Source organism: Coptis chinensis, chromosome 3, assembly GCF_015680905.1.
Source record: "Coptis chinensis isolate HL-2020 chromosome 3, ASM1568090v1, whole genome shotgun sequence".
NCBI classification, from domain to species: Eukaryota; Viridiplantae; Streptophyta; class Magnoliopsida; order Ranunculales; family Ranunculaceae; genus Coptis; species Coptis chinensis.
Genome location: NC_141458.1, coordinates 60,445,476 through 60,472,923, shown reverse-complemented (window position 1 = coordinate 60,472,923; position 27,448 = coordinate 60,445,476). Strand labels below are relative to the sequence as shown.

At 34.5% G+C, this 27,448-nt stretch overlaps 2 protein-coding genes across 2 annotated transcripts; both read right to left on the bottom strand.

Annotated features, from left to right (window-relative positions):
* Window positions 1-4,898: 4,898 nt before the first annotated feature.
* LOC147510264 (embryo-specific protein ATS3A-like) lies at window positions 4,899-5,696 on the bottom strand. Its single transcript, XM_086602276.1, has 2 exons — window positions 5,387-5,696; window positions 4,899-5,301 (listed from the first exon to the last, which is right to left on the bottom strand). Exons 1-2 carry the CDS (start codon window positions 5,621-5,623, stop codon window positions 5,029-5,031), a joined length of 510 nt encoding a protein of 169 aa, XP_086458402.1. The 5' UTR covers window positions 5,624-5,696; the 3' UTR covers window positions 4,899-5,028.
* A 740-nt stretch (window positions 5,697-6,436) lies between these two features.
* Window positions 6,437-11,166, bottom strand: LOC147510263 (heme oxygenase 1, chloroplastic-like). Its single transcript, XM_086602275.1, has 4 exons — window positions 10,522-11,166; window positions 8,741-8,964; window positions 6,932-7,039; window positions 6,437-6,734 (listed from the first exon to the last, which is right to left on the bottom strand). Exons 1-4 carry the CDS (start codon window positions 10,943-10,945, stop codon window positions 6,642-6,644), a joined length of 849 nt encoding a protein of 282 aa, XP_086458401.1. The 5' UTR covers window positions 10,946-11,166; the 3' UTR covers window positions 6,437-6,641.
* Between the last annotated feature and the right edge of the window lie 16,282 nt (window positions 11,167-27,448).

Below are 27,448 nucleotides of genomic sequence, written 5' to 3'. Positions count from 1 at the left end.
AGATGTTGATACGTGTCACATATTCATTTGTTAAAATATGTACACACAGGACATTTCACCACAAGATAACGGTCAAAATAGGTTGACTGAGACGGTGTATGAGTTTGGGGGGCAAGTCTAATTTTGTTTTCAAATAGGGGTGCAGATCTATAAAACCCAAAAAAGTAAAACGCTCATAAATGTAAAACCTCGTTTTTATTTTACTAATTAATTGTGCTGTTATTATTTATTTAGTTTTATTTATTGATATAATGTTTTGGAAATTTCGAAAATATATAAATTTTGAAATTTTACTAGGAGAAAAAATAGAGAAACGTAAGATAGTTATCAATGATAACTCACGTAGCCAACTCTTTTTTTTTTTTCCTCTCTCCCACGTTTTTTCAAAAGATAAAAAATAAAGAGAACCATAAAAATCCTAGCCTCCATAATAAAAAGAAGAGGAAGAAAAAGAAGGAGGAGGGGTATTGATGCGATATCGATTTTTTTTTCTAGATACTACTTACTTTTTGCAAGCTAAGGTGAGTTAGACTTTATGTTTACAGTAGAAACATGATATGTTGTGCTTTTGTGTTATTCATATGATGGTAATTAGAGGCTAGATGTTAAAGAGAGATTTGAATTACGACGATTCATGCGTAGGTTTATGTACTAAGTTATTAGATTAAGTTAACATGCTTTCATTTGATTATTTGGTGATGGTAGATGTTTTAAATCATGTGTAATTGTTTTGATATGAAAAACTATGACTAGAAAGCCATTATCAGTTGTGGAGAATCATTAGAGAAGAAGGTGAATAGTAAAAGGGAAAATAAAAAACTACACTGCGCAGTCAAAATTTTTGTACTAGATGGAGGTAGATCCATTATTGGATGGCCCTAAAATTTAATATGAAGTTTTATAAGACGATGTAGTATGACATATTCGAATTATATACAGATCCAACGGTTGGCTTTCTGTCGAGTCATACATAAATGTGACAGGTCGAAGTATAAACTACGCCAGAACACTACACTGCGCAGTCATACGGTTAGGCGTAGATGAAGGATGACCCAGTCATGGATTTTCTTCAAATTCAATCTTTAAATATATAACAGGTATTATAATAACATATTAGAATTTAAGAAAGATCCACCGGTCGGATATCTGTCGAGGCTTTTATTAGCCAGACTGGTTGTAGTTGAAACTACAGTAGAACACTGTAGTGTGCAATCATACTATTTTGCTTAGATGGAGTTTTATCCATTACCGGATTGACTTGAAATTTAATTTGTAAGGTTATCATATATAGTGGTGTGACATATTTGAATGGTAGACAGATCCAATGGTTGGTTATCTGTCGATGCAGTCTAGAAAGACAAACATATTGATATTTGTTAAGTTGTAATGGAAACTGTTAGGTGTTTAACTTAAATGTTTTATATAGTATTTGTAGCCTACTTTTAGACTGGTTTTATTTGGAACCGACATGGTTCATAAGATCGTTTTTGGAGAATCAAAAGTAGAGAAATATCTATTTTTGAGTTTTTGGATTTAAAAGTTTATAATGTATGGTATCTCTGGGTATGAAACTTTACGTATATGATTGTGGGAGTATTTGAAACTGATTATATGTGATTTTATATAGTATAAATTGTTGTTTTCTTTAAAGGTATATACAAGGATATTGATATTTATTGGTTAAGAGTTATGTAAGACTTGATTCTAATCTTGAAAGATTGGATACGTAGGCAACCTTATGTAAAGGTGTAACTACCATATTATATATTATATATTAGTTTTAGTGATAACTATATGTGATGTAGATTAAACTGGCGAAAGCTTTAGTTTATCAAATCTACTATTGAATTAAACAAAACAACTAAAACTAAAACAAATCTTTATTTCTTTCTGAAATATTCTCAATAACACAACTCCCCAGAACCCTAATTACAAGCCCGTTATTTATACTAATCCTAAAAACTATAAACCAATAGTAATACGACACGTGTCAATAACTAAAATATAATAACTAAACTAGTGGGCTCACAACCCATGGGCTTTGACCATATTGATGTCCGCATCATTCTCCCCATGTTGAAGAAGCTTGTTCACAAGCTTGTTGACATAAAAACCCACCAATATGCAAAAGCTCTTCAAACTTGTATACGTCACCCTCTTGAGATTATGAGGAATTCGACCTCGAATCTTGCCCAAATATCGGCTCAAACAAATAACATGATACCACAATGCTGCTAGTACTCCTTTCTTGAAACACAATGAATATTGGAAGTCACGAAGTATGCATTGAAGTGTTTTGTAGCTGCGAGCAAAAACCTTCTCAAAATTGGTTAGAAAATGATCAATATAACCACCACGTTATGCTTGCTGAGTTGGATGAACAAGACCTTCATAGATCTGGCCAGCAGGACGTCTTTGTTGCAATGGAAGGTGATGAACCTGCTGATTTCGTTGGTTATCACGCTCAAAACATGACACAACGTGATTAAAAGGTTCACAAACTAATAGAGGAACCTCGACTGGATGGTCATGCTAGAGCCATTGTTCAACTCGTTTCTGGCCTACTGTTGCAGCTGTATCAGTAAGATCTGGGCGAGGAGTCGAGTGACCAGACCGAACATCAAAAGGACGCAGTGGTTGGTACTAGTCTGCAACCTGTTCTAGCAAGACAGTATCTGTGGGTGTTGGAATTACTGTAGTGTCTGCTGGTGCAGTAGTAGTGACCAAAGTAAGAGGCAAGCAAGAGTATTGTAGTCACAATAGGCGCACCCACCACTTCAAGACCCTGCAGGCGCTGGAGCAGTCTAGAAACGAGAAACCTCTTACTGTGGAGAGAATGATTGAGGAGCATATCCCAGATTCGGGTTTGGCGCATAAGGAGGAACATAATGATATTGACTAGGGTTCCAAGACTGATAATAAGGAGAACAACTCTGATACATCATCTGCTGCTGATAGAGATCTGGATAATAGCTGAATGGCATAGAAATTGGTGGTGTCTGAAAACTCTGAGAAGGCGCCATTAATGGTGGAACCTGTGACGACTGCTGAAAAGGTAAACTAACTTCTGGAGAAACCCTAGAATTTTGTTGTTGGGCGGTTAGAAGTGCATTCAAGGTTTCTTGCATAGCTTCAAACTTGGCATTCAAACCCTGATAATTTTTTTCTAGGTGTTCCATCTCTGGTTTCTTGATATACGACATAAAAATTAAAACTTTGATCTTGAAAGAAGACAAAGACAGAGACAGAAAAATAATTTTTGGGTGAACAGTAATGCGATGAATAGTAATACGTGAATAGTGTTCCTGATGAACAGTATTTGGTGAACAGTACCGATGAACAATAACAAGAAAAATTAAAACAAATAAGAAAAAGGAAAATTGGATTTTACTCAAGAACGATTCGTGCTCGATACCAAATGATGTAGATTAAACTGGCGGAAGCTTCAGTTTATCAAATCTACTCTTGAATTAAACAAAACAACTAAAACTAAAACAAATCTTTATTTCTTTATGAAATATTCTCAATAACACAACGCCCCAGAACCCTAATTACAAGTCCGTTATTTATACTAATCCTAAAAACTATAAACCAATAGTAATACGACACGTGTCAACAACTAAAATAGAATAACTAAACTAGTGGGCTCACAACCCATGGGCTTTGACCATACTGATGTCCGTATTAATATGTGTACAATGTTAGTATTAAATTGTGTACGTGATAGTGGTTGTTTAAAAATGTATTCATTGAATGTGTCATGAATGACATGTTGATGTTATGGTGGGTATTTCTCGAATGTAGCGGGAATGACCCAAGGTATTCATTGAATGTGTCATGAATAACCTGTTGGTGTTATGATAGGTATTCTTTGAATGTGACGGAAACGACCCAAGGTATTAATGAAATATGTCATAAATGACCTGTTAGTGTAAGGATAAGTGGTATTCCCTAATATGCGGGACGAACCATGTGGTATCAATTAGGATTCAATGTATTAAATGAGGTTTTGATTATGAATGGAAATTTGACTGGTTGAAATAAATCTTTTTATTGTGATGTCTAACTCTATTTTTGTAGGAGGATAGGAACCGTTAATCTTGTATACAGGGACGTAAATATCCTACCCTAAAACGACGTGCTGACATATAAAGGTAAAGTGTATCAAACTCATATTTAAATAAGTTATCATATGTGCATTTAATAAGTGGAAGGTAAGTGGTATTTATATTATGAGTTAATTTAGAAAATAGGAATGATGAGTACTGTTATATGAGTTTCTTGAAAATGTATATTGGGATTGAAATTTTACTTAGGAAGAAACTACATGCCGTTTTGAGAAAATGGAACTAACTTGTCTTCCAACTTGAAATGATTATAATATTTTTATATGTGAAATGATTGGGATATTAGGTTTTCGTTTCATTCTGGGTTTCCAAATTATCGAATATCATTTTTTTTATTGTCTGAAAATTTGGGGTGTGATAATAAATTTAGAACTAGATAGCTGAATTATTCAACTTTCAGTATGGCTTCCTCGATTTCTTACAAGATGTGGGCAAAGCAAGATGTTCAAGCTCTTTTAGTACAGAGTTGTATTGTTGGGTTCTGGCAACAGTTGTGAACTTTGGAAGAGCGGGGAAACAAAGCGGTGGATGAAGATCAAAGGTTCTCTATAGCTAAATGCAAATTCCATTTGGAAGTGAATGCAAAATGCTGAACTTATAATAGTGCAACAGATTAAGAGTGTTTCTACCAAGAATCCCCCTTGCATGAATGCAATCCCAAAAAGCTTCTTACGCCAAAATGAACAGTGATAGGGCCTCTAAAGCTAAACCATGTTGTTAGAAATACATAACTGAAATTTGACTGTTACTGCTACCAATAACTACCAATCATCAAAAACAAGAAACTTCATAAGACTCGTCGAGATTACAAGAGTCAAAACTCAAAATGCTCAGAAATTACAGCCAAGTAAGTTGCAATGACAGTGAGACAGTAACCTAGTCTATTACAGACCCAGTACTCTTAAACAGCTTCCACAAGCAAATCTTTGCTATTACAAAAATCAAATCCAAACCAAACACCATAAGGAATAAAAGTGTTGTAATTAAACGTGACAGTCTGGGAATTTCGATCATATATCTTCACAGAATCAGGCTTCCAACCATCTGATCCCATCCTCAACAAGTAGATATAACAGATTTTATAACGCATACACGGTCCAGATATCTGAAATGTATCCGTCGAACACCTCTCAAATGTCCTGGACGATGGGTCATCTAGCCTTGGTGCATACACCTGAATTAATAAAACCCATGATGTAAATCCTGGTTTTACGTAAAAAGTAAATAAATAAATATAATGATGTATTTTACGGACTGACCTGATTTCCATAAGCATCGCCGAATGCAAGGCCGATTTGGTCCCTAGTGAAAGATGTGGATGAGCAGCTGGTTTTTATTTTTACTGTGTAAGAACAAGCATTTGGAGTTGTACTTGCGGTGTTTTTTATCTGGAGAGAATTTTTCAGGGGTTGGGGTTGTTGGGTAATGATGGATTTGGCTTGAGAGATGATGAAGAATAAGGAGGTGAGGAAGAGTAGAATTTGGACCGATTTCATCGTGTTTTTAGGTTAGCCCTCTGGAAATTGATTTCGGTCGGGTTTGACATTTGCGACAAGTTAAATTCCTTATATTTTCTTTCATTGCAGAACGAACCACGTGTACTTTTATCTTCCATTGTATGGGGTCTACTTTTCCCACGTGACTCGTCTTTCTTCAGGTTCATGACTCAGTTTTGACTTCTGCGGCTTCTACCAAAAGAGCGTGAGATGTCTGCTCATCAGCTTTTCCAAATTTGCTCCCTTCCTTTACCAACGCTTTTACATATCTGTTCCCTTGGAGATTTGGTCAACTATTGGCAAATGAACCGTTTAGCATGTCGAAATCCTGAATTGGGCTACTGCTGAAAGGAATGCACCAAATAGCAAATAGAAGTCCTGAATTGACTATACTATAAGTGCTCTGTGCAACATATATCTAAGGTCATGCATGACTCATGAGAATAGTTAAAACCCATCAGACTTGCGACAACTGAAGCTGTAGAATTTTTATTGCGTTAGCCTACAACGCCCCATGATTTCGCATCGAGTTATTATGTCTTCATCTCATCAACTCCTACTTTCTATTTTGCTTCTGTTCTATATGATTTTTTTTTTAAATATCTCATCAACTCCTAAACAGCTTCTCAGACTTGAGGGAAAGAATAATTATCTTCCATGAACCTAATCACGGTGCAATGTATTCTGCACAAAACAAGGATGAAGAATTCTCCACACATACATGTAGGAATATATCCTATCAAAGTACTCCTACATTTTTTACTAACCACAACTACTCGCCCACTATCTACCGTGTGAACATACTCCTGTGGCGCTTCCTGAATCCTGATTCATATCCATCTATAAAACATTTTTTCCTTGTGCACAAAAGCAGTAAATATGTAATTTTACAATTTGTAAAGTCTGCTTTGAAAATAAAACATGGACCACATTGTTTGAAATATACACAGGAAGTGCGAATCTTTGGTCCATCACCTAACTTACGCTTGATAATGAACTTGCCCGGTCCCATTGCCCATCAGGACAGTATCAAGCGGAGAATCTGTCCTGAATGCTTAAAAGATTTTTCGGTTTCCTCCAAACAGTGGTTCTTTTCTTCCCTGGACCAACTCTGAGTAAAATCCAAGTATATGCATCACAATCACAACCCCACAAAAATAATAAATATTTCTGTATAAGATATTAACCATAAAAAACTACAGTGATTAGATAAAAGGTTAACAGTCATAGTGCATATACATGCAAACATAGGAAATATGAACTGATTAAGGGAATGAAGAAAAACAGAATGGTAATCCAAAAGCTTACTTCAGCAACTCTGTTGAGTTTCTCTCTCACACCATGCAAAAGTTGAGAGAGGTCTCCATCCCACTTGTAGAATTCCAACTCCTTGCTGTTGAGTATTTTCTCAGCTACCTAGAATTAATAACAAAATAATCAATACAGTCTAACAAGTAAAAGGTATTGATTTGGATCTGTGCTGGCTTGGCTTTGTGAGGTTGGGATGTTGAAACTTCACACAGAGCCTAAATGACCCCCAAAAACATATTCAAAGATGAACATAATTATAATTTGAGTGGCAAAGAAAAGACTCAATCTCAAAAAACAAAAAAAGAGAGAGAGAGGGGGGGTTGCCGATTCACTGTAATTGTTGTGGACACAAATACTTTACAAAACCTAGAAAATTACATGATATCAACAGAGGCAAATATTCCACCAATCCTTGTAACTAAGGAAACTCCTGAACCCAATGTCATGGTTGGAAAGATGTTTCTCAACCAATCTCAAAATGAATGGAGATGCAACTGCTCAGTTTCCAAGCTCTACGACGTTGTTTGATATAATATGTAAAGACATACAACAACACTTATGTTGCCTGCACTCCAGTACAGATGTCATAGTTCAACTAGGGTATGTAGTGTTGGGTTCGGCAAAAACCAAGCAAATACGATCTGTGGACAGGGCAGTATATTTCATAAGATTTAGAAATAACTGATATATATTTGAAATTTATACATAGGCTAGTATAATCTGGTACTTGTCAATTGAGCTTTGATAACAGGATTTTAAATCTTACATTAGCTTTTGGGATGAATTTCACAATTTGAAGTATAAAAACACATCATAGGATAAAAGCTAACCACATCCTACTTCCTACAATTTAGTCAAGAAAAACTGAAAGTGTTTCACAAGGGTTTACGTTGTGTCTCAGCCCAACATGGATGTACCATTTTCGAAGAGTCCATGCAACTAGATACAATGACACACATGATATACATACTAGATGTGACCTGTGCCTTCCAGCTCTAGGCACACACATGATTGTGTGATGCCTTTGGCACATATTGGAGTGCCTTCAACCCCTACGGACTTGTTAGAAGTTGGTGTATGTCATTGGTCACCATAGAAAGGTCACACATCAAAAGATTTCCAAAACAAAATAAACTTTGTCCAAAACCAACTTGTGAATTGAAATTCAGACATTTTGAATTCCAAGATAGTACAACAAATTTGCTCTTGTGACGTGTCCACCAATCCTCTATTCCACATAAGTACCTAGTTTTTGCCTCCACTTTTCTTTGCCCTTTCATATATAATTAATGCAGAAAAATAAAATATAAAAATAAAATCTACTTACACACCATGCCAGTGCCAACTTATTCCAAAATCAAACACTTCAAAGCTCTAGAGATCTATTTAATCTTAGAATCAATCTCAGTCTTGAAAGCCAGCAAGACGAATAATACTCAACATTCAAAAATAACTGCAAAGCAATATACAAACTCATAGAATTAAAACTACCCTTCCCAACGGAAGATAGCAGATGCACAAGCCTAAAGATGAAGGGGTTTGTTGAGTTAATAATCATGCATTAGATCCATTCAATTGTCTTTAATTGGACATAGCCACAACAGCATACCAGCTAATGATCTAAACCCAGTCTAGTATATAGATGCTTTCTTCAAACTCAAAAGGGTCTTTTTGGGGAAGCATATAAGATGGGAAGTTAAGAGTTATAGAAACTAAAGAATTTATCCATCATTTAAACCAGTTAGAGGTATGAATTTGATGTTAAGAATTTCAGTCATGCTCTTCTCCAAGTTAAGGTATCATTACCTTTTTACCGATCATTTGACCTCCAGCAGAGTGTGCAAAGTATACATTATAGAAGTGGCAGAGAAATGCTTGGGGATCCTTCTCAGATAGGTCTTCAAGATAAAGAGCATAGGAAAGCCCAGTAGAAGATGGTTCTGGAATTGCATGGCCTTGCTCCTTGAACCATTCCAAATCTTTAGCTAATTTTTCTGACCTTTCCAGTCCTGTATTCCTGAACTCAGCATCTGCAATTGAAGTGTAATAAAACGGAATTCAGCCATAGCTAATTCAAAGGATCTATAGCAAAAGATAATGGTTGTGATCTGTTTATGTTTTTGTAAGATCAATTCTCTATTAGTTACAATGAATTCTTTTCCTGCGTCGTTTTAGTGGATAAACATAGCCAGTGAATTTCCAAATTTTTCTTTCAACCGCCTGTAGACTCAAATTTATCCATTGTGCATTAAAAACAGCAAAACAAAAAGAAACAGAAATACTGATAATTGGGCTGATGAAGTTCAGCACATACATGACCACAATTGCTTGTTGGCCATAACCTTGAAAAATACTAAACACAAAAGTGCCCAACTGGTACTACTGCACATGGACAGAAAAGGCCAACGCAAGAGAAGTTGTTCATATTTGTACAACCTATGAACACAAGTACGCCCTCCTCCAGTTTTCATATTCTGATCCTATTTACATATTCAGGCTTCTTGTCCAAAAAAATATGATGAAGTTCAAACTGAGTAACTAAGAGCTAGACACGAGGGATTCCAGTTTATAGCAAGTTAAAGGCTCTGCTAGAAGTCTGACAGGCAATCCTTTCTTAACCTTTTGTCTCGCCTAACTAAGTCTGCTTATGCTCAGCTTGTTAGAAAGAGCAGTCGTTGAAGTCTGGTTCCATTAAAGACTCATACCATATGCAAAAGCTTGTCCTGGACAATGATACCGACTTGCTCAAAGAATGAGGTGTACTTGCAAATTCTCTAAGCACTAAACTGGAGAGCACCATCAAAATCTAAGCCATGATTTACAATTTATTTCAAGTTAAAGGTTGATTAGACAGTGTTTGAGGCCCACAAGACCAAAGCTATTCAATAATTAAAATCAGATGAGATACATATTAGATTTTCCCAATAGTCTATACATCAGTTACTATAGTTCTATTTGTTCCAAACCAGATCCCACTACGAAAACCATTGCCCTAAATCTCTTTATCATAGAGCCAATAGGTTCCCCAAAAAAAGAGACATGTACCAAGTTTTGAAATGAGATAACATTGAAAACTATAAAAAAAAAAAAATGCGTATACCGGTGAACATTGAATACCATCATCAAAACTCAAATGTCAACAGACAGGAAAAGGATCAATCGAAACAACTAACTGCAATTCGGTTGATGCCATTCATAACTTCAGAAAAAAGCTTAAAACTGAGCCTAATAAAAAATGCATAGACGGGGTTGGGGCGTGGCCTCCAAATTCCCTACAAGGAAATCAAATTCCAATAAAACCAGTGTAGCCTGGTAATGCTGCCAAAGTTGAGAAATTTGGTAACCAGGTCCAACTGTCCAACACATTGGCAATATAAAAACAATTACATAAGATTCTTTTTAGGCAAACTAGATAGCAATTTGTGTGGACATAATAACCGACCAATCTTTTAGGCTTTCAAAGTTTGGTCATCTGATTTTATGAAACAATTTTAAGAGTAAAAAACAGATATTGCTTTCAAAACACAATAAACCAATTAAACAAAAATCAAAACTAAGTAAGGGGTAATCTTAAAAACTAGTCTTACATGAAGGGTAAACAGCCTTTTGAACAATAGTCTCAAGTGTATCATACACAACTTTGCTATCCACCAAAAACCTTAAATACCCTTCAACAGTTGGTTCCCATTTCATGATTGGCTGCACATCAGCTGGCTTTTCACCTTCTTTAGATTGATCTTTTGTATGTAATTTCATAGCCACAAACCTCATTTCCTCCACAAACCCCTTTGCTTCACCTGGATATCTCTTCTTTGGCTTTTCAGCAGTTGTTGCTGAAACAATGGAAGACTTATATGGCATGACTTTACTTTCCAAGAAACAAGAGTGTGGGGTAGTATTGTTCTTGAGATAAACAGATGACATGAAAGTAGTGTTTATAGTTGTTGGATTTATAAAGTGTGTTTTGTTAGAGAAAAGTTGAGACTGAGAGATGGGTGTAGTAAAAGCCATGACAAAGGATTGTTTTTTGAGAGGAAGGAAGATGAAGTGCGTTGTATATATTATAAGTTTAGAATTAGAATGCAAGATGAGTTCTGAAATGCACTTTAAGACAAAGGGATGTGTCTCGAATTGGATGTTATTGAGTGAACCAAGTAAGTATTGCTGAGTGGCCGTGTGGGTTACTCTACTGTATGTGGTGCCGCTTTTTGTTTTTTTTTTTTGTTTTTGTTTGGAGCAAGAGCAAGAGCAAGAGCCGAGAGCCCAAGAGTTTGTTTACTTTACACTTTACGCTATTATATCCATGTTTAGTTTGGTTTGTGAATTTCGGTTATATCGGCGACACAAAGACATGGGTCAAACATATCTCAACTCGGGTCAACTTAAGTATTAGTGGTCAAACACCTTAGATTCTAGTTCTGTAGTCAGCTCTGTTTGAAAGCCCCAAAACTCTCGTGGGAAACTTCACCCAAGGTAATTGGCATTCATGTAGTACAACTTTCCCACCACGCGCGCATGTTTGGCAGCCCACATACAGTTTATATTTACTGGATTTTCAGAGAAGTTACGGCTCTTTGATAACGAGAAAATTTTACGGTGTTGATATCCACACTCATCTTATTACTTACTAAATTCACTATCCCAAAAAATTTGCACCCACTTTATCAATAAACCCACATATTTTCAAAAATCAGCCCTACAAATCTTTCCAATTAACAGTTACTAGTCTTGAGCACGTGGTTCCCACATAGATAAATAGGTATGGTATCTCTCTTCTTGATATTAATTAAAAAAACACACACACACACACAAAACATAAACATACACGTTTTAGGAAATTAGCAATGGTTAGAACCAATGGACAACTCCATCAGCTAGCTCGCCCACCCCCTTACAAATAGTAGAGATAAAACCCTAATTAAATAAAAACTAAGAAAGGCAAATCAAAGATATTCTTTATCCAATTTTGTTAAATTAAGGTAATAGAGTTGCTCCACTTTTTATTATCTAGAATAGTTGGAGTGTGTTCCATCATTTGATTCCACTTTTTATTCCTTTAGAAAAGAAAAGGGGTTTAATTCTTCTTCAACAGTAAGAACCCATATACTGTTTGATTGATAGAACATAACTACTAATCTTAATAGAAATCACCAAAGAAGACAATTGTTTGCTCAACGACTTCTAAGAATACAATTTATCCAACAAAACAAGAACACAAAATTAACTAATTACATGATTCATTACTTATAAAATTCATATTATGATGAATATTTGTATAGATTGAAAGTTATATCAAATTCTAATCATATTTAATTGTTATCTTTGTTAGCATAAAAAAAACCATTTGCTTGAAAAATTAAAACATGAGATGAGGTGAGTGAATGGACGTGGGTGTGATCAACAATATACGGAGGCAATCTTGTCCAAACAAAACAAGCACTTTATGTAGGTGTTGTGGGTAAAACGGTGGGTTTATATAACACCACCCAAATTAAATTTATAATAGCAGCCATTTTTATGCCTATATATGGACTTTATAACACCCGACTATTTTTTTATTATTTTTATAATATCTGATTAATATTAATAATAAGAACAAATAAAATAAAATAAAATAGAATAAAGATGAGTTGGAGAGAGAAAACGTGGGTAAAGAAGATAAACCATTTTCCCTGTTTTTGAGGGTTTTGAAAAAAAAAAAGAGTTTGCACAGGAGTTTACACAGAGAGTTTTAACAGAGAGAGAGAGTCTTACACAGAGTGGAATCAGAGAGAAAGGCGAAGATTATTGGAATTGCTTTATGACGATTGTTACGTGGCATTTTTCGTTCTCAAGTTTTTATTCATTCACGTAGCTCGTAAATACAACAGAAGTGAGTAGATATAATGAACTATTGGATTTTCACGTGGGCTTATAACCTATTTAAAACTTATGTCAAAAATATAAGTTTCTTTTTCGTTTTGTTCTGCTTATTCTCGAACTATTCTGCGTACTATTGAAACAAAGCTTTATTCATAGAACTTCGAATATTAATTAACTATAATTGTTTATATACTGATGATATAAATGCGTTATTATTCGATTTTGTGATTGTTGTTATATTGAGTGCTATGGTTTGGTTGAACTGTTGAGGGATAGTAGTTGATTTGTGTTATTGTTTGAATTGGATATGGTGGCTGTTGGGTTGGTGATTGGGCGGTTTATTGTGTTGAGTGTGTCGAGTGGGACTGTTGAAGCTCTGAAATGGTTGTTAATGGAGTCGAACTCGATTTTGGGTAAGTGAGGGGAATTGAGTTTTGATTATATCATAGTGTTGGGTTTTTGTTGGAAATCAAAACCAAACTGTTTCAGTGGTGTTTGGTGGTTTGTATGGGTGTTGTTGAAGCTCCCAAGGGTGTTAATAGCGGCAAGATCTAGATCTAGTTTTGATGAAGGGTTATTGATTTAATGAATTGAGTTTTTGTTTTTGTTAATGTTATAGGGTTTTTAACAAGGATTAAAACCGCTGGGATGAGCGTGGAGGAAGATAGGAGTTGGTGGTGGCTGGAAACCGAGCGGCTGGTGCTGGTGGGGAGGATGACTGAGAGCACGATCTGGTGCTCCCGATCTTATGTGGCTCCAGTAAGTCTGTTTAGACTTTTGGGCTTGGGCTGGTTTCTATTATTTTTGTGGGCTGAGTCCTTAATATTTTAAAGTGGGCCGGTTCTAATCTTGTTTAGTGGGCCGGTTATGTTGTTAAGAAATTTGGATCTGTTGGTTTACCTTTGAGTTGGGCCTAATCAGTTTTTGTAGTGGACAGTGTTGGTAAATATTTGGTCTACGATTTTTAGTCTTGCTCTGATCCTTTGGTTTCTTTGGTATATATAATATAGCTCTGTTGTCAGTAAGTGCACTTTTCCTAAAGATAGTCAATGCATTTCTAATTGGGCCTCCTCGTGTACCAACTATTCTTCTAGACCAGTAAATATAATATATACGTTCACAGATAAATGTTTTTGAGATGCTCTTACAGCAGTGAATGCCAGCTAGCATCTCTTAAAGGCTTTTTAAATGTCCTCTTCAATATATTATTTTACTAGATTTTTGGACACGTTCAACGAACGGAGACCATTTTTATAAATTTAATTATTATGTATTAAAAATATAATATATTGAAACTCATACAGTAAATTTATTGATAAAAAATATTATTTAAATAATTATATTGAACAATAAACTGAAGTTTATTTGAATCAATGGAACAAATAAAGACAAAGTTTTTTTTTTTCAGAAAAAGTTCAAAATTTTTAAGTTATCTTTCTTCTAAGAAAAGAAACATATAAGAACGTAAGTATGAATGCTTCAATGTACAAACATTTCAATTTAATTTAATGGTGTGAGACCGTACTCTACAATCAAAGCAATACAACTTTTCCATGTCCAAAATATCTGAATATGAACCTCAGTGCATCATAAAACCTTGTCGCTTTGAAACCCAATAAATCGTTGATGAAAAGAAAGACATAATGTCTTTGAACGTACCTGTTAATGGATCGACATTGCACAGGCTAATTGAGTGAACTTTTAGTAACAATTCAGCTTAGCTAGGAACTTTGAATCAAAGTTTAACTTTGCAGTACCAATAAAGCCTTTAGAAAAAAGATAAATTAGAATTGGAAATAAATAAAATAAAATAAATGAAAGAGGAGGGGGGAATATAAATAAAGTTGCAAATGATTACAGTTGGCTTGTAGCCCTTGCACTCGATTAATGATGCTTGCCGGTGCAAAGTTGGAGTGTCAGCTCAATAAAAATACAAACAAACTTCAAAAAAACATTTGCCTTATATATAGTCCAAGGCAATAGCTCTAGTGTCAGACCTTCGTGTAATTTCTAAAATTAAAAAAAAAAAATAAAAAAAAAATAGACAATCTTCCAATCAAGTCAAACAAATCACCATAGTCATTTAATTTGAAGCGAAGCTCATGTTAAGTGTTCATCGGTAGAAAAATAGTGATTTAGTAGTTCCGCCTTGTCTGCACTGAAGAGCTAAAAGCATGCTTCACGAAGTTGATCTAGAAATTCACCTTGGTCCACCAAGTTAAAAACTCAATCATAATCTGTCATCTCCAAGTCGTAGTCATATTAAATATTAATGAATAGAACAAACATTTAGTGAATAAAATATGCTGACACCAAATAATTTGAAAGTTATTATGCTCTTTGTGTTTGCAAAGAATATCCTAAAGTTGAACGGAATAACAATATGTCTATTTAAACTAAACTGAAATACAGGTGAAAATCCATCTTCTACTACGTAGGAAAACTGCCAACTAAAAGCCATTTTATAATGAATCTTTTATACAATCCAGGGAATAAAAATATATAGTTAAAGATGGTAAAATAAATAAATTGTTCAAGGTTACTAAACGAATTATTTGATAAAATTTAGATTTTTGATATATCCAAAATTGTACCTATTTATTGAAGCGTCAACAATGTCACCTCTTTTACCCCTTGGAATAACTGGCAAAATTTGTCTGAAGTCACCACCCATTAGAAATGTTTTGCCACCGAAACGTTTGGTTTCTTCATCATGTCTTTTAAAGTTTAGTCAACAGCTTCAAATCCGTGCCTATGAGTCATTGGGGCTTCATACCATAAAATAAGATTGGCTTTCTGTATGAGCTTGGCCAGTGTTTCATGTTTTGAGATGTTGCAAGTTGAATCTTCATGGGTATGAATTTGAATATTAAACCTCAAATGTGTTGTTCGGCCTCCTGGTAAAAGGAGTGATGCTATTCCTCAAAAAGTAACTGCAAGTACAATTTTACCTTCTGATCTCAACTTTGAAATGATAGTCTTGTACAAATACATTTTTCTAGTTCCACCGCTGCCATAAACAAAAAATACACCTCCATTCTGTGAATATACTGCTTCTATGACTGATTGAAAAACTTCATGTTGCTCAGTATTAAGGGCTTCATGCAATTTAATGTATTCATCACAAAATGCACGACAGTTATAGTCAAGTTCTTCTGCAATTATTTTATTCCCAGCTGGCATTTGGTCCTTCATATCTAGAAATGGAAAGTCCTTCACAGTTGCCAAAGTTTTTCCTCTTTTGAACATGATATTTTTAATCTCACACAGAGTGTAATTTTTTATTTTCTCTTTTGATAAATCAATGTCTAATTTCCATTGTTTCTTCTATACCGATATAAGATGTCTTCTACAAGAGCATGATGATGTTTTTTCCATAATTTTTCAGGAAATGATATCTCGCACTTCAACATTAATGTCACAAACAATTCACATAATGCTTTAGGACTTTGAAATCCGCTAGCCTCTTTCAAAGCATCATCCCACTCGCTGTCATCATCAAGCAAACCTAGTGCCTGACAAGTAAATTTAATTTAATAATATATATATAACGACAATCAAGAAAATGTTCAACTTCGTCTACATCTCTAATGGTTTGTTTCCCCGTGCCTACATCTGTTGCGACATTTTCAACAATAATGGCAGTGGTTCTGTCTTTTCCCTTGTTAATATACTTGAAAAGATATTTTATCGACCTCGCCTTATTACAGTGCTCAACATTTATGTGTGCTTGAAATTTCACACACAAATCGACATTATGTGGTATCACCCACCTATTGTCCAGTTCTTCAGTTTTATCAAAATCTTTAACCGTGACTTTACAACCATTGTTTCTTCTCCTATGAACGGTGAAGTCATTGTGATCAATAGACGTCTCACTGCAAAAGGCCTTAGGATAGTGTCTAGAGCACTTATTTTCCAACATACACGACGAGCTTGAATTTAAATCTCCACAGAGCCCATGCATCATAAATTGTGTGATTGCTGCATATGCAACTTTATCTTATGGGTCTGGAAGCTCTGCTAATATTAACTTATTGATCTGAGCAGGGGTCTTTGGCGTGGCACCATTATCCAAGAAAAGCAATATATAAGTGTGTGGTAAACCCCTATTCTAAAACTCTATTGAGTATATTATATTGTTGCATAACAAAAGTAAGCATTATTTCTCTAGCACAGTCAAAACTTGAAAAAGCAAATTGAGTGGAAACTTTGGTGTACGAAAGAAGATTATTATTATTGCTTTGGAACAGATTATATGCACGTCTGTGTTTTTTTTTCAAGGAAAAATAAATAGAGACGGTAAAGAGGTGAAGTAAAGGAAAAAAAACCAATAGGGAAAAGAAGAAAGAAAAGAGATGATAAGGAGGTGTTTTGGTTGAGTATGGTAATAGGTTTTCGGTTGAATATGTTTAAGGTAATAAATTTTCGATAAAATATATATGGTTTGGTGATTTCGCTCTGGCTACTTTATATTACGTCAAATACAACAATTCCGGCCCAGGATCAAATACTTCAAATAGAGTTACATGGCTTGGTTACCATGTCATAGATGCCACTGATGCGATCAAGTTCATTGTCTCAGAACTTATAGTTGGGGGAGACATGGTTACCTCAAACTGGTGTGCCTTATACTGGTGGCCTTGTAATTTGAACTTCTAGAGGCCGATTAGACGTTTACTCGATTGTGTTTAGGTGCATTCTCACTTATTGCTTACGATATAAATGTTGTTTTACGCTTAAAACAAATAATAACAAACACTTTCACATTAACAGAAGTCTTTACCTCTAGAGAATTTGATATCTAATTCATTACCTTTATATTGTTGCCCCATCAATGCCACCTATGTCCAGAAGTTTCTCTTGTGCTCATTATGTAATTCGAATGTCCTTTCATCTCAAATTTTGTTACTGCCCTTTTTAATGATTATTGTCGCTAAGTTCACTTCAATTGTTTATACTCTTCTCTTCTTCTCATGCTTTCTTTTGCTTTCCAAATTCTATGTGTATTCTTAATTTTCTTAGTGTAGGAAAAATTCTTAAAACTACTATGTTTTGTGTAGGCAGTTCCTTCCTGTTCTTCTTTCCCTTAAAATACATCAGAATTTGCATGTGATTTCTTCACGCCTTTGACACAAACATATCAATAATTGCATGCCATGTAAACAATGCCAATTTTTTTTAGAGATCATATATATACATGTAGCATTTAGAGCATTCCATGATTATCAGGAAAAAAAATAGTGCACTCTGCATCTGGAAGACGCACTAAGATCTATCAAGATACCATTGGCAAGTATATAGAATTCACAAAAATAAGTTCTAGATAGTTATCACTGAAGAGGTCTCTAATACGATAGAAGCCTTGTTGATAATTTACAATACAGTATAAGTACCAACCCACTATTACCAACACTAAACAGGTTGAAGTGTATTGCAATACTATTAAGAATAGATTTACAACTTCAACTGCCTTCCAAAATCTTGCTATTGGTCGCATTTATAAGCAATTTATAGTATCCTCTCACTTGCGTGGGTTGACAACACCACAACCATCACTAACTTTGCATCTTCATGGGGATAAAATCAGCTAGTTGCCAATCGTATCATCTGCAACATCAATTCCTTTGCTCCTACATCAAGTAATTAATAATAATAGAGTTAGCTTCAAGTTGCACCTCAACTATTATAATGCATCGTGGAAGTTTATTTCGAGATGAGCACCCAGGTCATACAAAGTCTCAAGATGGGTCATTCCAGTAAGCATATAGTTTATTGGCGTACTTATCACATTGTGGAAGACCTTGAATCCTTTTGACCTTTGATGGGTCACAATATCTTTGATTTGCATGTTGTCCTTTAACTTTATTATAGTTGCCATTTTACATACTTTTATTATAGTTGCAATATTAATGCAGAATCTCGTGTCCATCTATTTAATTAATCAATGGCGCCTTTATTTTAACTATATGTGGATCTGTTTCTATCTAGAACTCTTAGGCAACTCTTATGTGTTTCTATTATGCTGTTAAAGCTAACGTCCATTAAATCAATAATCCACTTGCAACTAAATTTCTGTACCCCTCAGATGCATTGTGTTATAATACATCCTTATGTGTTTGTAATGATGTTTGCATTATGTTTTTGTTTTGCGAGTAGTGACCAACATAAGAGTTTAGTTCCATTGGTTGAATCCCAAGCAATTACTTGGCAATTCTGTTTTCAACTTTTGGTACAGATTGTGTGTTTATTTGCCTACATGTCACAAAGAGCAAAACCATTTTGTTCATATCATAATATAAACCCCAAGTTTAATGACGTACATGTAACAATAGTACAACATCAAAATAATACTTTGTTAAGAGTGAACACTCATATTAATTACACATGTTAAGACTAATATTATTGTGTGTTTATTTGCCTACATGTCACAAAGAGCAAAACCATTTTGTTCATATCATAAGATAAACCTACATGTAACAACAGTACAATGTCAGAATAATACTTTGTTAAGAGTGAACGCTCGTATTACACATGTTAAGACTAATATTCCATTATATGTTAAATTATGATGCTTAAGATATGATGCAACATTTTGGTATACAAAGGCAACTTCATAGAAGAATAAGCTATGCTTGGGTTGATACAATTATCATATGAGGTGATTACCAAAAAAATATATTATCATATGAGGTCTACCCAATGCTAGATGCTAAGGGGTATGACAGATCGAGCTTAAAATGTTATTTATTTATTGAGGTGTCATGTTGTTGGTTTTATTGTAAAATAGTTTGAGAGTAGTATGGATTTTTTTTTCTTAGTAAGCTTTAGTGTTGTTGGTTTTCTTACAAAATAGGTTTTGAATAGGTATGGAATATATTTCCTACAGTCTTGAATAAATATGTTCAAGCAATAGTATAGATAAGGTATTGACTCATTGGTATATGAACCCCATCCCCTCTTGACACAAAGTAGGGTGTTGGTTGACATATCCACATAACAGTCACTCACATCATTTCTTTTGCTTTGAAGTAATTAATAAATGATTACCTGCTCAAGATTATCAACAGCTTTGACCAGGACAGAATAGTAGACAATTTGCACACACCCACCGATGCTTTCTTCAACTTCGTCAATATATGCTACTCTAAGAGATGGATTACTGCACGCAAAGCCAAGTTGAACTCAGCTTATGATTGAAATGAACACGAATTTGAGAAGAAACTTTACTTTTAGTATATGCAATTATTTTACACAATTCTCAATGATCATAAGGAAAAGTAAACATACTTGACCATTATGTTTAGAATATCCTTTGCACGGTGGTCTCCACGTTGCTTTTGGTTTCATACTTTTGACAGGTAGCAACATATGAGAATTTCATGTCAGCTAGAGCCTTGAATTGATCAGAAAGAGATATCTGGCTTCTCTGCTCTTCCTCTGTTGGAGCCGTAACTGCCTTGTAGCCTTTTTGAATTTCTGTGACGCATATGATACGATACATTAGAAAGTTATACATAAATACAATGAATTTAGTATATGCTACAAATTCAGCTCTCTTGTCTTACCTTCTTCTGAAGCCATGTTGAGGAAAGCTTGAAGCTTCAAAGCCTTTCAGAGTAGTACATCATACCTCGACCAAAAAACCATGCCAGTTTCATCGAATATAAATTGTAATACCAAAACAAAATGAGCAAAGGCGCAGAAAAGCCTCGATTGAAGCCCAAGGAAAGAAGAATCATGTAGTTACCCTGTTCTACTTTCGAGTTTGGCCTCGTAGGGAGACCCAATGGCGAAGATGCAAGACATTCTTTTCATTTTCCCAAATCTCACTCGCTATTGCATTACCACTATAGAAAATGCATTTATTTTCGTTTTCAAGAGACAATTTACTCTCATTCATTGTTTAGATTCATCTTATTACATTTTGTCTGAGGATAGATGATAAATTAGTGAAATTTTCAATTTATGTTTCTTGCTATTTATGGATCGCTATTGGTAAAGTAGTAATTGTCTAACAATCACAATAAGTCGCGTAACTGATTTCTTATTTCTTCATGAGAAGTGGTTGTCTAAACATATTCAGAACACACGCACACACTACAAAAGGAGAAGAATCTTTCGAACTAATAATCACACTGGTGTAATTGCCAATAATTGATTAGGCTTTACAGGAAGACCTTAAAAGGCTCACAGTATGCACTAGTGATACCGCACCATTGGTGGTAGCTGCACCACTTGATAATCAAGGAAACAATTCCTTCAAAGTTTGTTCAGAAAATTTGTACAGCAATCTGTACAAAAAGTTCCACCTACACAATCTGATATTTTCCCCAGCAGACTTGAACTCTCGGCTTCATCTTCAACTTGAAAATTACTAAAAAAAAGAGTAGAAGAGAATATCCTGCAATTTCCCAACTCACATGTGTTAATGATTGATTATAACAATACGAATAGACCTAAGTATATCTAACCACAAATAAAAGGTTCTCAAGCATCCATTCACCTGCAACAAATTTTCTGATCTTTTGACATTGATTCTTCTTCGTTTAGATACAATTTTTTTCCTATTTTAAGTTTCTACTGTTGAAGTGAGAAACCAGGAACAAATGTATAACCAAATGAGCTTGAAAGTGCAACATGATGTATCAGCACTTGCATTAGGTACAATTTATCACTTGCATTAGGTACAATTTATTGTACTCACCAAACTCCCCAAAAGTATCCGTTATTTTTTGACATGACACTGTATCTACCCATTTATATAGCGCTACAAGAATTCATTTGAAACAAAAAGAAAAGAAAAAACGCTGAAGTTTTAACCATCATAAAAGGCCAACACAATTGGTCATTTTTTCAAATGCAATTTACAGAGTGGAGGGTCCTAAATATCCTTTTCTCATGGGTGGTTGGGCATTAAGAAATTAATTCCACATCATGGTCATTAAAACATCACAAACATGAAAAACTTCAAATCTAGGGCATTAAATCTTAGAGACCATTTTAACCAATTTTCTATAATCATCAGGCTTGAAGACAGACAGAAATCAATAAGAACACCATAACTGAAAACATGAGATGGTCACTCCAGGCTATAAAATGGAGAGGGTGGCAACACTATCTCATGTCAGAGATAGATCGAACGAGAAAGAAAATTTACTATGGAGAAGAATTTTAAGGTGCTATTAATCCTTTCCGAGCTTCACCATCTCGTCGTGACAAAGCCCACTCCATTTTGATGAAATAGATTAACCATGTCGTGTAAGCACTTCTACTATTATTTATTTGGCCGGTGATCGCTAATGTGGGGTGGTTGAAATAAGGTTTTTGGTAGAATGTGTATAAGGTTTATTTAATTTGTTATTTATTTTTTTACTTTGAGGAGTCTATATAAATTTAAGAATAGATGAAGGAGATTTAAACAAATCTGGGGAGGTGTTTCTAATTATTATCACCTCCTCTTTTTTAGGAGCCACAAATATTGCTCGGGGTGCAAAATAGAGCGATATGGTGAGGAGAGAGAATGTGCAAATATATATATATATATATATATATATATATATATATATATATATATATATATATATATATTAGATAATTGGTTAAGTTCATTTGTGTACAGTGGCATTCTCTTTGATAATACTTCACATTGTTTGCTTTCCTCTCCTCTCTTTTGAATTACTTCAGCTTTACTACCGCAAATATGAAAATAGATAATTAAACATAGACTTCATTACACTTCAATTATGATATCAACTTATTAGGAGGACAAACCCAAGAACATTCATAGAGGAGTTACTTGGTAAATCATACTTTAGTGTGAAAGTACATAGATATTTTTATTGAAGAGACATTATTCTCAACATCTGAATTCATGGATGGTTGATTGAAACATGATAAACCAAAGGTCAAACAACAGATAAAATATCGCTTGATCATAAATTTTCAGGATCTATGGACGATTTATATATATATATCCGTTTCACTAGATATTGTAGTTCTTTTGCTTATTTTCACTCTTTGTTTTGATTAGGAAAATAAGTAAATTTGTTGCGATACCATAAGAACTACGAAGGCTTGATTATAATCTTGAAAGATTAGATACGTAGGTAGCCTTATGTACAGGTGCAGCCACTATATTATATATTATATATTAGTTTTTGTGATAACTATATGTATATAATGTTAGTATTTAATTGTGTACGTGATTGTGGCTATTTGAATTGTATTTGATTGATAACCATTCGTGTTGCGTTCAATAATATTTAAATGCGTGATTGATTTGCATTGATGCGTGAAAATAACTTTCTACACGTGTGATCAATTGTTGTGCATGATTAATACTAATACAATGATAAGTGAGCTGAGAATAATATTTTCAACGAGTCGACCACACCTTTAGAACTCTCCACGCCTTAGGATTTGGTAATGATATATTATAACTTGAGATGTGTCATATGATATGAAGATATTCATTGAATGTGCCATGAATGACCTGCTAGTGTATGATGGGTATTTCTTGAATGTGGCAAGAATGACCCAAGGTATTCATTGAATGTGCCATGAATGACCTGTTAGAATTATGATGGGTGATAAGAGCCCAAAACTGTAGTTTTAACCCTGTAACAGGCATACTTTTAGACCAATTATGTGAGTAATAATTAAGAGTTAACACTGATTACGTGTTTTTATGCATTTCAGGTTTCAAAGTCCATTATGTGCAGAAATGTACCACTTTAGCGAGATAAAGGAGCAAAGGTCGATTACTAAGGAGTTCCGTGATTAAAAGCCAAGATTCAAGAAGACAAAACCTTTCTAAAGCCCGGTCAAAAGCTGAAAAGTCGACACGGGAAGAAATAACACACAAGTCGTGAGAACTTCCAAAGGCCATATCTTTGGACTCGGAGACCTCGAATGGGGCCTAACTTATGTCAAAACGACCGCCCGGAAAGAGCTTTCCAATGGTCTAAGCCTTGATCCAATCAGAGGAGCAAAAGTGGACGAAAAGTCTATTGAAGCCAACTGCAGCTGAAGAGGCCTTTTTGATCGAAGAATTGGGTTTTGGGCCCGATTCTCGCCCAAAACATGGCTCCAAGCCCATGCACGATTTTTGGATCTGAAAGTATAAAAACCAAAGCTTAACTCTCTGTTAATGGTAGCTAGTTAGACCTAAAAAATATATATAATTCTAGATCTAGTTTTCAGTAGAGTAATTAAGTTTAAGTTCCATTTTCAATTCTTGTTTTCGATTAAGTCTTTGAATCATTGTTCTTGATTGATTAGATAAATAAAATAGTTATTTTTTTATCAATTTCAATTTTTGTCATTTCAATTTATAGATCTAATTTTAATTCTTGTTGATTATCATTTCGTAGTTTAAGTAGATTGAAACATTGTTAGTTAAATTAGTTAAGTTAAAATTTTAATATGATGTGTAGTTATAATTCAATGGGAAATGATGGGTTGATGACTCAAAGCTAAAACCTCCATTAGAGGGGTTGATGAAGCTTTGATGAAAACTTAGTGGTATAGTGTAGAAGCATTGTAGAATCTATTCCACTCTAGAAGGTCATGATTCGCCATGAGAATGGGTGGACGACCTCACATGCTAGTTAGTATTTGGTAGAAATACCATAAACACTAGGGATTAGAACTCGAAATTCTTGCCGTAAGAACGTGAGAATCGAGATACAAGAATCTATGCTAGGTTATTAAGTTGGATTCGAGGTGGATTCAATTCCCCTATAATCCTTTATCTAGATTAAAAAACAATCATATTTCCATAGCATTCATAGTTTAAATTCAACATAATCAATTTCATATTGTATCGTAGTATAACACCCTTCGTAAAGCTCTCATTAGACTTAAGACCGATTAATTAGACTAGAAAACATTCCATGCTAGAGTACTAGGAGTGGAACGAATTTGTTACTCCACTCTATTTCGATAGAATTGAGAGTAGAAACTTTGATAAATATAGACACGTAAATAGTTTTAGTTTACTTATGTTTTGGAGTTCATCGTTCATTTCGTAGGTAAACTAGTCATTTTAACGTTTATCAATGGGTATTCCTTGAATGTGGCGGGAATGACCCAAAGTATTCATTGAATGTGCCATGAATGACCTGAGATATTGAATACCCATAAGAGGCTGTGATTATGTGCATGGAAAGCCTAGAGATGGCTGTGACTCACAAGTTATGAGTTTGCAATATGTAAATATGTTCCTGGAGGCGATATCCCCGCTTGGGACATATGCCTTGTAGTGGTACTCGGTGTGAGAGAGGCACACGGGTATGTGTGATTTGGCAAATGTGTGAAGTGCAAATCGTGGAGTAGGAACTAAATGTGAGGTCAGTAAATAAGTGATTAATAAACAAGATACATTATGGAATTGAATGAACTAAAAGTATGTGAATTTGTGTGATGTTATGGATGTGAAGTGTGATTGTGAATAATATTAGTGAATGCTTGTGATCTTTTATGTGATTGCGAAATGACTATAACTTGATATGTTATTACAAAAATATTAATGACTTGTGATAGTTTGAGATCTATGATTATGCACACAGAAACTTTATGACGTAATGATGTCATGTGAATGACTACCCTTGATATAGGTATTATGATAAGTGGTATTCCCCGAATATGCGGGACGAACCAGGTTGTACCAATTAGACTTAAATGTCTTAAATGAGGTTTGATTATGAATGGAAATTTGACTGGTTGAGATAAATCATTTTATTGTGATGTCTAACTTTGTTTTGCAGGAGGGTAGGATCTATTAATCTTTTATGCAGGGACGTAAATATCCTACCCTAAGATGAAGTATTGGTTTAAAGGTAAGGTGTATCAAACTCACATTTAATTAGGTTATCATATGTGCATTTAATAAGTAAAATGTAAGTGGTATTTATGTTGTGAGTTATTTTGGAAAGTGAGAATGATGAGTACTGTTATATGAGATTTTTTGGAATTGTATATTGGGGGTGAAATCTTACTTGGGAAGAAACTATATGCCGTTTTGAGAAAACGGAACTAATTTGTCTTCCAAGTTGAAATGATTGTAATAGTATATTCCTTTATTTGAAATATTAAACATGTTGTTTTTATTTTAGTCTTACTCATACCAGCAAATTCAATTTATTGACCCATGTTTGTTTTGTTTTGCAACTTGGGTATGTTCTTAGAAACATAAATGGTGGAGTGCAGTGGATGAGGACACATGATTTGGATTTGCTCTTGGAGTTTTCCGGTTTAAGTTTTTTTTTGAAGTGTACGGTTTTGTTTTGAGACAGATGTAATAGAGTTGGATAGTTTCTTTGTAGTTTAATAATGTGATTGAAAGATTGTTCCTTTTGGTTTAAAATTTGATCTCAGATTTTAATATCGTGGTTGATAATATGTTATTAGGGTTTCGTTTCATCCTGGGTTTTTAGATGATTGAATAGGGTGACGATTGAGATAATTATATCTTGGATAATTTCCTATTTTAAATATTCTGGAAATTTGTGGTGTGACAGATTTTGTATGTATTGGGGCAAGTGGATAGGGAAGATACCATACTATATCCAATGAAGTAAACCTAAAGAAAAATAAAGGGATAGGATTAAAGAAAGAAGAGAGATATAAAAGATGAGGATAGAAGAGAGAGAGAGAGAGAGAGAGAGAGAGAGAGAGAGAGAGAGAGAGAGAGAGAGAGAGAGAGAGAGAGAGAGAGAGAGAGAGAGCTATATATGACGCAACTTGATCTCCTTACAAGGGGTACTTAGGCAACCTAAATGGGTTAAGCCAGTGACCTCTTTCCCCATGTAAAACTAAGTAGAACAAAGTTATTTAGTTCCTCAATCATTCCCACTCGCAGGATCTAATCACTATTCATTAAGTGAGACATACAATGTTGAAGGTCTGAAAATGAGTGCATACATTTATATTGTGATTTTATTTTCAATCAACACTGGGAATCAAAAGCTCGATTAAAAGTGTATCAAAACTAGCATTATAGTATAAACTATAAAGTGAAACAAAGGCAGAGAGTTGGGTGTTAAATGCATGCTAAATAAACTTGGGAAATGTAACAGAAGTAGAAATAAAATAATTAACAAATGGAAAAGTACTCGTAAATCTATGAATTTTACCTTATTTAATTACTGATAAGAGCCTAAAACTGTAGTTTTAACCCCTTAATATTATTACATTTAGACCAATTATGTGTATAATAAATATGAGTTAGTACTGTTTATGTGCATTTATATATTCCAGGCATTGGAGTCAAATATGTGAAGAAATATGCCACTTTTGCGAGATAAAGGAGCAAAGGTTGGTTGCTAAGAAGTTCTATGATTAAAGGCCAAGATTTAAGGAGAAAAAGCCTTTTTAAAGCCCAGTCAAAGCTGAAAAGTCAAAGTCAACGCGGGCAGAAATAGCGTATAAAAATCAATAGAACTTCCGAAGGCCATATCTTTGGACTTAGACCTCAAAATTGGGCCTATCATATGTCAAAACGACCGGCTCGGAAAGAGCTTTCTAATGGTTCAGACCTTGATCCAATCGAAGGAGCGAAAGTAGACAAAAAGGCTATTGCAGTAATTTCCAACAGAGAAACCCTTTTTGGACCGAAGTAATCAAGTGTTGGGCTCGATTTTATGGCCC